This window comes from Parasteatoda tepidariorum, chromosome 10, assembly GCF_982258835.1.
Source record: "Parasteatoda tepidariorum strain Cologne lab strain chromosome 10, Ptep-v5.0, whole genome shotgun sequence".
In the NCBI taxonomy this organism is placed as follows: Eukaryota; Metazoa; Arthropoda; class Arachnida; order Araneae; family Theridiidae; genus Parasteatoda; species Parasteatoda tepidariorum.
This window is the reverse complement of record NC_141764.1, coordinates 9,898,613-9,911,841: the sequence shown is the minus strand read 5'-3', so window position 1 is coordinate 9,911,841 and position 13,229 is coordinate 9,898,613. Positions and strand designations below refer to the sequence as shown.

The following is a 13,229-nucleotide window of genomic DNA, read 5'->3' as shown; positions in this document are numbered from 1 at the left end:
AAGGCAATGTACGCAAAAAATAAAATTAACATTTAAGGGGGCAGACTTTAGAGCAATCTCTTAACCAAACAATGTGGAGGACTATGTCTCCTAGATTGCGGGGTCAGAAATTCGAATCCGACAAGAAAAAAATAAATTAATAACAATAAAAAAAATTAAAAACAGAATAAAAAAGAGTTAAGTTTATTAGGAGAAATTATGTTTTTATATCTGATTGCGTAACTTAAAATACTGTCTGCACTTATTAATTAGCATATCCGAGGTCCGCCCCTTCGAACCATTAAGATTAAGTTCTAGAATGTGAGGATCGAAAGTTATTCAAGGTGGTCCGTTTATTTATTTACCTACTTTACATCCTTAAGTTGATTTAACTCCATGCCATGTCGCCCGAATCCAGTTCGGCAAATACCACGTGCAGTATTTGTGATGCCCGAACGAGAAAAATTAACGTTTCTATTTTGTGAAGCCCGAGCTGAGTTCATTCCGTCTTTAGGATGCTTAATTCAATATTTTCTTAATAAATGACATTAGTGGTCCTAGTTTTTCATCTATTACGACTTCAGTCGAGGGAGGGAAATGTGGGTGGGGGTTTTGGGATATACCATACTGTAAAAGATTTGTAAAATTTATGTATTGAAAATAATATTGTTTGAGTTTTTATATTATATTATACTAGTTATACTATATTTAGCTTCAAAATTTCGTTTAATTTGCTCTCATTGATTAAGATGTGTGTGTAATCCCATTACTTTTTTATGTGTCTGTAAAAATTATAAATGCAGTAGTTAGTGCATTTAAAATTTTATTTTTGTAATAAAAAACCATTTTCTAACTGTTATAATAACGTAAAGAAAAAAATTAAACAGTCAAATTTTTTTTCTCCATTTTTGGATTATTTTCCTGAAATATATATCACTGTTAAAAGGTTAATCATTTTTAACATGGCTAGACTTTAAGTTTGAAACTGGAATTTTAAAAAAGAATGAAAGAAAGAGAAATAGCTTTTAGGCAAAACGGCCTGATGATTTTCCGCATAAATACATCTTTAAATTAAATTTTTTATTTATATATTTCTGGGGTTTATGATGTTATAATTTGATTTTAAACTTATTTTCCCCGCAATTATATCGACGGGTAGGAGAATAATTTAATATCAGAGTTCTTTCCCTCAGTAACATTTTTTATTTCTTTGTGCCAAGGGAATTCTAAAAATTGAGTTCCTACAAATGAAGCAAAACTTTCACTTTTGGGCTGCGTGTAAGGAGTGGTTAAAATATTACTTAAGCACCTAAGAGAGTTTGAGCTTTGTTTATTTTAATCGACAATGAGCAATGTTAGCATTACACGATAAATTTCATTAAATTGGAAAAATAGTCGACTACGATATAGTGAACATTTTGCCGACTTAGCAACAGGTGCACTTTAAGAGATGGGTCACTCAATCCAGAATTTTTGAAAAAAAATAATTTTTTTAGCCTACTTCTGTTGCATTGTTGGATAAAGTGATTATGTTACCATGAATGAAAGAAATCAAGAGAATGTCGACTTTCACCGGCGAATGTCAACAATCACATAGTCGCTTTGGGTGAATGTCCAAAATATTTGTTATATCCAATTTTATATTAATTTATTCGTTAATATTATTACATTCATTCGATATTTTAATATATGCTGAGGATAGATTAGGAGAAACGTCAGTGTTCGGAGTGCCGGTTAAATGCATACTGGGCAGTGGCACTTGAAAAAAACATCAGTGTAGGGCATACCGGGCAAATGTATACCGGATGTGATTGTCAACATTCACCGGTGGAAGTCAACAACCACCTATTTCGGTTATTCACTGTAACATTTACACCCTTAGGGATATTTGCCAGATAAAAATACTATAGGATATTCCAATATAATTTTGCCTATGGTAGCGTATGGGACAAATTTGGCATAAGCGTGTGGCTAGTTTTTGCCCAAAGTCACATTTTTACGTATAATTGCGTAAATAAAATCTGCATATGGCAAATTCGTATGCGGAAAAAAATGTATGGGAATACGTCAAATTACACTTCAAATATTTTCCATGTATCGAAATCGTGATTTTCACGTAAGAACTTAGAACCTTTTTAAATGTTCGTAATTTTATTTCTTTTTAAAAATATTGCACTAGAAAGCTGATTCTTTCATGTGCTACTCACATTATTCAATACCTATTTTAAACACACCTCTGCAATGTGTATAATCCATTTTCAATTAAAAGTCATAATTCATTTATTTAAATTACAGCACTACAAATGAATCAATAATAATTTTTTAGTTGCATATGAAATAACATTACAAATAACATGCATATTTAATAACATAACCAGGAACACAAAAACCTTCATTACAACCGATTGTTTACTATATCCTGGATTCTTTATATCAGAATTGGACTGTAATTATACTGTAATATGTTTTTGGACTATTTAAAGAAAAAAATAATTCAAGTTAAACGAAGCACATTTTCATAATATTTTTTTTTCAATGCATTATAAAAAATGCTTTTTCGGTATTGTAGTAGTTTTTTTTAAAAGAAATTAAAAAGTTTCAAAAATAAAGAAATTAAAATGGAACACTTGAACTACGTAAACAAATTACATTTTGTTAACCCGAAAGAAGGTAACATATTCTACAGAAGAAAGTTATTTTTTATGAAAAATGTCACGAAAAAAAAAGGTAGAAGATTAAGAAAATTTTTCTTAAAAAAAATCCTGCTTTCGGGAAAATATTATATGGACAAAATGGAAAACATAACACCTATGAACTCATTTTAAACTTTTTTCTCCTTGGGAGGCACTCGACAATAGCTATTTCAACTTATCTCACTAAAATGCTAGAAAAAAAAATCGTGTCTAAAGCAAATTTTTTCCTTACTCGCGTTATCTATTTATTTTCTCTTTCTTTTTTACCATGTTACGTTTTAATTTTTTTATATATATTTTTTGTAGATTTACTTTAAAGCTTATCAAATAAATTTTTCAAAAAAAAACAACTTATTTCATTAATTACATAGTAGTTCATTACCCAAAATATCAAAATACGCAAAATAAAAATCGGAACACCCTGAATAACTTTTGATATCATGATCGGATTTTCACGTACTAGGACTCAATCATAATGGTTTCAGGGGGTGACTTTAAAAATAAGACTATAATTCAAGTTATAAAATCTGACAGAAAAATTCATTGTCTCTGAACAAACATATCTTTTTTTCGTCTGATTTGGATTTCCTAAGAATCAAAATATCCATATATATATATATATATATATATATATATATGGTCCAGGTTTCACAAGCATGTGCTAAAATTACCAACCATACCTGGACTATATCTTGTACGAATGAGGTTATGTTGCGTACCTTTGACAGAAAGGTCTGGAGAAGTATTTTTGGAGGAATTAAGAAAAAATGGCTTGTGGCTTAGAGCTTTATCACTCATATAATGAACCTGACATTATTAACTTTACTAAACGACAAAGAATAAAGTGGGCAGACCACGTTATCAGAATGGCTGAAGGCCGTGTCACAAAAAGAGTTTTCAATGCTAGGCTAGTTGGCACACGAGAAAGAGGCAGGCCGAATTTGAGATGGATAGATGGTCTAGAAAAATACTTTTTGGTTCGGAAAACACTAGCAGGAAATAGGTTAGCCTGGAAAAAACTTATTGAGATGGCCAAGGCCCCAACTGGATTGTCGAGCCATTGATGATGATGACACATGCTAATACTTTACCCCATCCGATGAGATAGTAGAGCTTGAATGGCGCATCTTGTTTGAAAACTGATACAGTGATTCTGCTGTGAAGTAGTAGTCCTTCCACAAACATCCAATTGATACTGGCCATTGCAGAATACATCTTGATGCACATCAGAAGCTTGCACAGCCACTCCTGCAAAAAACATCACAATTACTGTTTTAAATTTTTTTTAAAAATTTTACCTATTTGTGTCACCAAAACCATTGTTATATGGGATTATCATCCCCGATTGCATGTACGAGGGTTGTTTTTTTTAAGTACATGCCGTTTCGTTGTGTACACTAAATGGTGACACCTGGTTGTGTCGTGTCCCGGGAGCAACTGAGCACAGTTGCAGCTGTGTAGGTAAACTGTACGGTAACTCCTCCCTTTTATTACACATTATTCAAAAAAATGACTGAAAAATATTATGTAGTAGCAAAAATGTATTATTTTTTAATACTCTTCGTCTGCGTACAAAAAAAAATTTGTAATCTTTAGCTGATGAGCAATCCTCAACATCTGACATGGAAACACTTCCTAACTCTCAGATAATTTTTCCTGAATTTCTGATATTCCGCTTTTTAAACCTGTCTAACCTGCCATTCAAGCACATAAAAGTAGTCTCATAAAATCACTTAACAAATTCAGTCAAAATAGTTTATATCCCCTGCAAATATCAGATTGATTGCACCCATTTTCAATTTTTCTGATTATGCTCATTTTGTCATCAATGAAGAACATTTTACGTTTACTGCTAGCCATAGTTAAATTTAAGACACTTGTTTGCAAGCTTTTTTTTAACAACTAACAAAAAGGAGTTGAAATTAAGGCCTTATTAACACATATTAGTGTCCAACCCTTTGACCAATAATGAATAATTACTTATTCCCTCTGACAGAAAATGCATATTGATCCAACTGACATCTTACAGGTGCATCATCTGCCTGGGTTGGAAACATCTGCTTAGTGCAACATCTGCTGGTTTGTTTAGGGATGGGAAAGTGAGATAAAAGAAGTAAATAAAAAAAAATGCTTATCTCTACATTCCCCTCTATAGATGGTTTTAAAAATCGGTATATGTATTTATTTTGAAGTAGAAATCTCAAAATTATTACAAAAAAAAGTGAAGAAAAAATTCAGTCAAAGACAGAAAAAAGTTCATTATATCCAACTACCTCACTTTCTTGATTCACTATATCCACAAAATATAAAATTATGCGTTTATAGCAAGGCACGGGACCGAACATTTCGTTCACAATAAACCGTGTTCACTATAGCGGGGTTTGACTGTATTTGAAGTTTATCAGAGGTAAGCGGTAATCTATTTGTATATATAGCGTTGGCAGTAACAATATAAATAATCAAATTATATTATCAACCAATTATATAATCAAATTATGCAATGACATCATCTATAAATCTGAAGTCATGTCTAATTAAAAATCGCAGCATTTTTTTCTCAGTGAAGTAAAAAGAGGTTAGCAATAATGCTCGTGAATACAGTACCTTGGTGACTACCAACAATCTGTAAAAAGTCAACCTTCACCGTTAAATACAAAATTAATAAAAATCCAGAAAACAATTATGTTTTTCCCAATTCATGTAACGAATATTTCTAATATCAATGTTTGTACTTTCAATTCAAATAGTATCTGATTGAATATGTTTTTTTTTCTCCATAACTCCATGATTATTTTATTTTGTTATATGCTAAGCATACTGTTCATGATTTTTTTTTAACATTGGCACACTACTATGTTTGCTAAATCGATATTAAAACATGAAGAAAAAATTTGGGAAACATACCACTTCTGTGTAGTTAGGCAATGAAGTTTGGAAGATGACAGTTGATGGAATGATCATGAGTAACACAGAATGAATGATGAGCGACACAGCAAGATTGCGATGAACACGAAGGCGAGAACAGTGCAATGATCTACAAAATACACAACAGCCTAAATTCTCCATATATTTATTTATAGCTCATGTTCAGATAACAACCAATTTCTATTGTCTTACAATGTACTTATTTTTTTTTTTTTACCCATTGACAAAACTGGTTTTGTTTTGGGTTTGATGGCGTGCTCATCTTATTTGGACGTCATCACTCTTTTCAACTGTGTTGAAGAGTAATAATAAACAGTGCGCATGCGTCTTCATTGCGTGCGTTGCTATGGCGACCGCTGCTGCTTCATGATTCTTTTTGAATTCTTTTTTTCACTTTTAATTTTGTCATGCATTAAGTTGGGGAGTTTATTTTTGAGATAGAATGCCAGAGAGTTTAGGATATTTATTTCATACTTCTAAATATTAGTTTAGGGTATTAGTTTAATCATCCCATAAATACTTCTTGAGTTGTAAATAAAAGAGAATTATATTCTTTTTGTTTTATTTTAAATAAGAATCGGAAATTCTGACCTACAGGTCAAACTATATCGTTTTCAATACTAATTCAGGTGAATATCACAAATAAAGAGGATGCCAAACTGATTGACACGGTCCCAAAGGTTAGAGTTTTTATTTTTATTTTCACCAGCTGGCATCTTTAATGTATTTACATCATAGTAATTTTATATATTTTTATATTATTTTTATCTTTAACTTATAATTGCTGCCCTGACAGTGATTTTAATGAAAATATGAATACTTAAGAAGGAAAAGCATTTTGTGACGCCTTAAAACGCGCATATTGGCAGGATTTGAAAACCAATGCGACGACAAACATCAATGGAGACAGTTTTAGCAATCCATAATTCGAAATGTTGTAGCGTTTATCGGAGACAATTCAGAAAAAAAGCATTTGACCAATGTGTGATTGTAATAAGAAGATCACAATTTTTTTTCTTCTTAGGAATAATCTACTGTTCAGATATCTCCTTCTGTTACTAGGCAACCGAGAAAAAAATTCTCGTTGATACTAAACCTGCACTCCACTGATGCTAAGCAACGTATTTGTATGAGAAGAAACTAGCCATAAACACGATCAGAACATTTTTAAAATCAGATGTGAAATAAAGAATAATTTTACACATACCACCTAGAAATGTCGAAGTTAAGTTGGGGGAAAAAAACGATAAACGACCCTTCATTCAGTATTAAAAAAATTAGCTTTAATGTGTACAGATATATCATGTAACAGTTAAGAATTATTTTTCCAATTTAATACCAAATGTCATGTTTTTTTAAAATTGAAAATTTCAGTAGTTTATAAAGTTCTCAATAAAACCGATGATAGAAATACTAGAATTTATACTATTTTAACTAATAATTATAAAAATTAGAAAAACATTATTAAATTTAACCAGCAATTTCGATAAATAAATAAACAAAAATGTGATACTCACTTAAAATAGCAGAATATTAGTAAAGTGATGAGAAGGGCAATGATAGATATGAAAGAACATATGAAGAGAATATAACAGACCGTTAAGTGACCCACTTCAGTCTCCTGCAAAAATATATAATCAGATCTTATCATTTGCAAAATATTTCTCTTATCTCATTATAGTACTATGTATCCCATCTAATTAAAATATATCGTATTATGCATACCATCTATTAAAAATATACCGTATTATATATCCTATCTAATAAAAATATGCTGTATTATATATCCCATCTAATAAAAATATGTTGTATTCAGGGCTCGAAAAACAACCCGTCCGCCCGTCCTCGGAGGTAAAAAATTCCCCGCGGACAAAGAATTTCTCGAATCCGACGTCCGCGCGGACGGCCATTTTCTCGTTAATGTTCGTGATACATTTTCAATTTTTGTTATCTTACAAGAGTCTAACAGGTTACAGGGCAGAAAAATGATAAGCAACATACTGCGCATGTTGGAATTGATGTTTTCTCTGTCTGGGAGTACTGCAGCGGTTGAAAGGGGCTTTTCAGCAATGAACTTACAAAAAAAACACATTACGTACTGGTCTTAAACAAGAAGCTTTAAACGCAATTATGAACATCTACCTAAATGGAAAACCTTCAGATTTCTGTGCAGAAACCTCTGTAAATGATTGTCTTGATTGTGGAACTGGCAAACGTCATATTTGATTCAGTTAAAAAACGCAGTACCATTGGATAAATTGACATTCCAGATAAATTGACCTTTAAATTATTTCATAAAAGAAAGAAATTATTTCATAAAAGAAAGAAATTATTTCATAAAAGAAAGAAATTATTTCATAAAAGAAATACTAGGTTACTATCAGTAACCTAGTATTTCTTTTATTAGTGTATAATGTAATCCTTGCAACTACTAATTCATTCTGCAATTTATATAAATGTTTGCAATAAATAAGAGAAAATTATGTTTTTATTTATTTAGAAGCTACGGGTTAGTTTCAAAGGAGGGCGGGTTCATTGTTGGACAAGCCGTCCTCGGGGACGGGTAAAATTTCTGAGTTTTTTCGAGCCCTGGTTGTATTATATATCCCATCTAATAAAAAAATATATCGTAGTATGTATCCCATCGAATAAAAGTATATCATATTATATATCCCATATAATAAAAGTATATCGAATTATATATCCCATCTAATAAAAATATGTTATATTATATATCCCATCTAATAAAAATATATCCCAAATAATAAAAGTATATCGTATTATGTATATCCCATCTAATAAAAATATATCGTATTCTATATTCCATCCAATAAAGGTACATCGAATGATATATCCCATCTAATAAAAATACGTTACGTTATATATCCCCTCTAATAAAAATATATCGAATTATTTATCCCTTATAATAAAAGTATATCGTATTATATATCCCATCTGATAAAAGTATATCGAATGATATATAATATCTAATAAAAATATGTTATATTATGTATCTCCTCTATTAAAAATATATCTTATTATGTATCCCATCTAATAAAAATTATTTTTTGCATAAATCTACAAGAATAAATCTCTTTTTACCACGTTTATATAAACTTGCCTTCGTGTATGTCTGTCCGGGTGGAATTTTGTAATCGATTTTAAACTAACTTCCCGACTAGCTACAAACTTCAAATTTAGCACACAGTTCAGAATTGGATGACAATGCATGAAAATGAAGAGAAAAAAGACATGCAAAGTAAAATAAAATTAAAATTTAAAAAAAAAATTATTTTCGATATTGTCTTTTGTTGTCGATTCCATTATTTCAAATTATTACGTGTCAGGTGAAAATATTTTTGTTGTCGGAGTATTTTTATTGCCTAAAAAACCACGTGGTAGGATCCAGTTTTTCCTCATTCATTTCAAGATTGTTTTGGTTGTCATCAGCATAAAACTAATGAAAGTCGTAAAGGTATTGTTTTTCTATAAAGATTTTTGTATCCCTAATTTAAAATAAAAGTTCTATTACTTTAGTAGTGATCTTGTAGTAGTTTTGACTACTCTTGACTAAGAAAAATAATCTAAATAAAAATATATATTTTTAAAAACCACGTTTTTTGTAGTGAAGAATAATAATTAAAAAATAATAATTTTTTAAAAATATAAAATAAAAATTAAAAATTAAAAAAATCATAGTTTAAAATAAAAAAATTCAAAATAAAAAATTCAAAATAAAAAGTTATATTTTTAAAAACCACGTTTTAGTAGTGGGGAATAATAATTAAGAAAAAAATTGAAAAAAGAAAAACGTGGGGCGCATGAAATTCATAACAGTACATATACACATACACATGCACATACACATGCACATGTACATATACACATTTTCTTGCTCATACACATGCACAGCCACATATACATTCACATACATATGCATATATAAAAGCATATTCCACATCCACATTCAGATACAATTACAATTACTGATATACATACACATATTCTCAAGAGCACACATAGACACACTAATATAACATTACTGTTATGTATTTCATGCGCCCCACGTTTTTCGTTTTTCAATTTTTTTCTTAATTATTATTCTCCACTACTAAAACGTGGTTTTTAAAAATATTACTTTTTATTTTGATTTTTTTTTAAATAAATTTTGGAAAACATGAAACCAGAGATTTTGTTATAAAAACCAAAATGAAATAAATTAAAATTCGAATAAATATCATATAAGATGCTTTCGTACCAAAACTAACCTCATTCAAATTTTACTCCATAATATTGCTCAGAGTATTTTTTTTTTCCATTGGAGTTAAAATGAACAATACAAAAGAAAAAAAATACTTTCTCATAAACTGTGTTAATAAATCTTCACTTTGGTAAAAATATTTCTTAGTATAAACTTAAGGCGATTAATCTCGAATATTTATGATTATAGGAATAAATATTTTGAGTCTCAAAAATATTTAAACAGTAAGAATAAAAAATAATCATTTTTATAACCATGCGCTAAAATCAGCTTTAATTCCTGTTGAGTAAATTTTCAATAAGTTTCATAGCCTTATTTATTCCATGAAAGGCCAAGTGAGTGTGGCATTTTTTTTCTTTACAAAATGCTAATATTAGGAGAAGAAATTTTAAGAATAAATTATAATGGGACAAGAAACGGAAATTTAATGTAACGGAAATTTAAGGTTGTATTTTTTTAATGTTCCTTATAAAATAGAACCATGAATTATTCAACTTTATTTGAATAAATTGCGGGAAGAAAAAAAAAGAACTTTAGATTTTTACTCTCCGATAAAATTTACATTTCCGACAGTGTTATGAAATAAATCATTATATATATAAAAAATACTTTTACTAAGTTTGCTCACTTCGAATAATGCATTTTTTTCCTTATATCCTTCAAAAGAAAGTTATTTTTATTACTATCTTTAAAGCAAACGTAAAAGTTTATATAAGTTTTAATAATTGAATTTAATTCATATTATAACTATTAATTTAAACCATTTGGATTAACGTTTAATTTTTCTAGCGTATTGTTGCTAAATTGAAATGCTGCTGTTATTTATACGTTACCGTAAAATGACAGAAATAGGTGGCTGCTGACTTTCACCGGTGAATATCGACAAACACCAAATACGTATGTGAAAGATCGAATATTTCATTACATTCTTGTACATTCGGACCCTCACCGGTGTATGTCAACAATCACATAGTCGCTTTGGTGAATGTCCGAAATATTTGTTATATCCAATTTTATATTAATTTATTCGTTAATATTATTATATTTATTTGATATATTTATATTTATTCTGTATTTTAATACTTACTGACTAATAGATTAGAAGTAACATCAGTGTTTGGAGTAACGGGCAAATATATACCGGGCAATGGCACTTGACCTTAAAAAAACATCAGTGTAGGGTATACCGAGCCACTTAAGGTTAAGTGCCAGTGCCCGGTATACATTTGCGCGGTATACACTACACTGATGTTTTTTTAAGGTTAAGTGCCACTGCTCGGTATACCCTACACTGATGTTTTTTTAAGTCAAGTGCCATTGCCCGGTATATATTTGCCCGATACTTGGCAGTGACACTTAACCTTAAAAAAACATCAGTGTAGGGTATACCGAGCAAATGTATACCGGACAAATGTAAATGTATGGCCCGATACTCCAAACACTGATGTTTCTTCTGATCTATCGTCAGTAAATATTAAAATAGCGAAAAAATGTAATTATATCCACGAATAAATTCATATCAAATCGAATGTAATAAATATTTCGGACATTCACCAAAGCGACTATGTGATTGTTGACATTCACCGGTGAATGTCAGAAATAAGGATATTTAGCAAATATTTCGGACATTCGCCAAAGCGACTACGTGAATTTTGACATTCACCGGTGAATGTCGACATTTTCGAGACTTCGGTCATTCACCGTAACATATATATGTTACCGTAAAATGACCGATATTGGTGGTTGTTGACTTCCATCGGTGAATGTTGACATTGTCGCTTTGGTAAATGTCCGAAATATATACCAGGTCTAGTTAAGTGCCATTGCTCGGTATGCCTTACATCAATGTTTCTTAAAGGTCAAGTACCACTGCCCAGTATGTATTTAACCGGTACTCCGAACTCTGATGTTTCTCCTAACCTCGGCAGATATATAATATCGAATAAATATAGTACCAACAAATAAATCATAATCAATATTTCGAACAGTCACAAAAGCGACTATGTGATTGCTGACATTCACCGGTGAAAGTCGACATTCTCTTGATTTCAATCATTCACGGTAATATAGGTGATAAAAGTTGTGGCGTCGCTGCTGTATGGATCATTATTTCTTACGAAGCGAACTGAAGTGGATTTTCACAGTATAAATGTTGCGGCACGAATTCGATACTGCTTTTTCTATGTATTCCTCTTCAAGAGCTGTATTGAACGAGAACACGCTGGCCGTGTAGAATCTGTTTTGTTTAGCTTAAATAAAAGTTTTTTTTTAGGTGTTTACTAGAGTCTTATTTCCTGAACGCAGGATAATTCCAGAGTTCGCGTCTAGATGAAACTACAAAAAGTCATCGGATAACTCTATGTACAGATAGACAGGAGTATCGCATACAAAATGTAAAGGTGCACTGTACAAACTTTCATTTGTATTCAAGTTATTCATCTGAAAATGTTTCTGAAATAATTATTACCCAGACGGAAATTGCAAGAAAAAATCCTCAGCGTCAAGTGTGTGCCGAAACTGTTCAAGCATAACCTCCACACCATTCACAACGTAGTGAGTAACATATTGTGTAGCCCATTCTATCGAACAACATATAAGGGCAATTACGTAGAACCGCATGTTATTCTGAATCTATTATAGGCAGAGCCGGATTATACCTTTCGTAGGCCCTAGGCATTGCCGTTTTAGGGCCCTCCCCTCCTCCCCTCTTTTCAAAATATATGCTAAAATTTTCTTGCATATTTTTTTTACATTTTTATTAATAAGGATTTTAATTTACAAATTTGTTTATCGAACTTTATCTGCAATACCGACATACTTCCGATATTGCAGTTGATATCGATAATACCATTATGATTAGTTCGTTCGATAACTATGTAAACACTTCACGTCAACAATACAACAACAAACCAGCAAGGAAAACAGTGAAATTGATAGTGAGATTAATTACAAGAAATATTTATACTACAAATAGCTTCATAGTTTTCATGATACTACTATGATAACTAAGTGAAGGATCTGCACAAGAAATGTTGAAGGCTCAAATTAAAGATAAATTTGTGAATACTTTTCCTAACGTTCACATTGCATTAAGAATATATTTGTCGATTCTTGGATCAAATGCAGAAGGTGAAAGATCTTTCTCCAGATTAAAACTGATAAAAAATTATTTGCGTTCAACACTGAATCAAGATCGTTTGGCATCGCTCGCACTTATGTCTATTGAATACAACATTTTGCGTAGTTTGGAATTCGACAGTATAATACAAGATTTCGTTGAATCCAAAAATCGCAAAAAAGCAATATATAAGATCATAAGATTCTGCAAAATAATTTATTACCGAAAAATATTATATTTTTATTTGTATGAT

At 30.6% G+C, this 13,229-nt stretch overlaps 1 protein-coding gene across 1 annotated transcript in view; it reads right to left on the bottom strand.

Moving 5' to 3' along the window:
* LOC107444133 (corticotropin-releasing hormone receptor 2-like) overlaps positions 1-13,229 on the bottom strand; it is a 118,011-nt gene that overhangs the window by 19,783 nt on the left and 84,999 nt on the right. The window contains exons 4-6 of the mRNA XM_021144632.4: positions 7,115-7,218; positions 5,577-5,706; positions 3,764-3,920 (exon numbers count right to left, since the gene is read on the bottom strand). Of these exons, the coding sequence (XP_021000291.2) occupies positions 3,764-3,920; positions 5,577-5,706; positions 7,115-7,218 (391 nt within the window). The remainder of the gene's footprint in view (positions 1-3,763; positions 3,921-5,576; positions 5,707-7,114; positions 7,219-13,229) is intronic.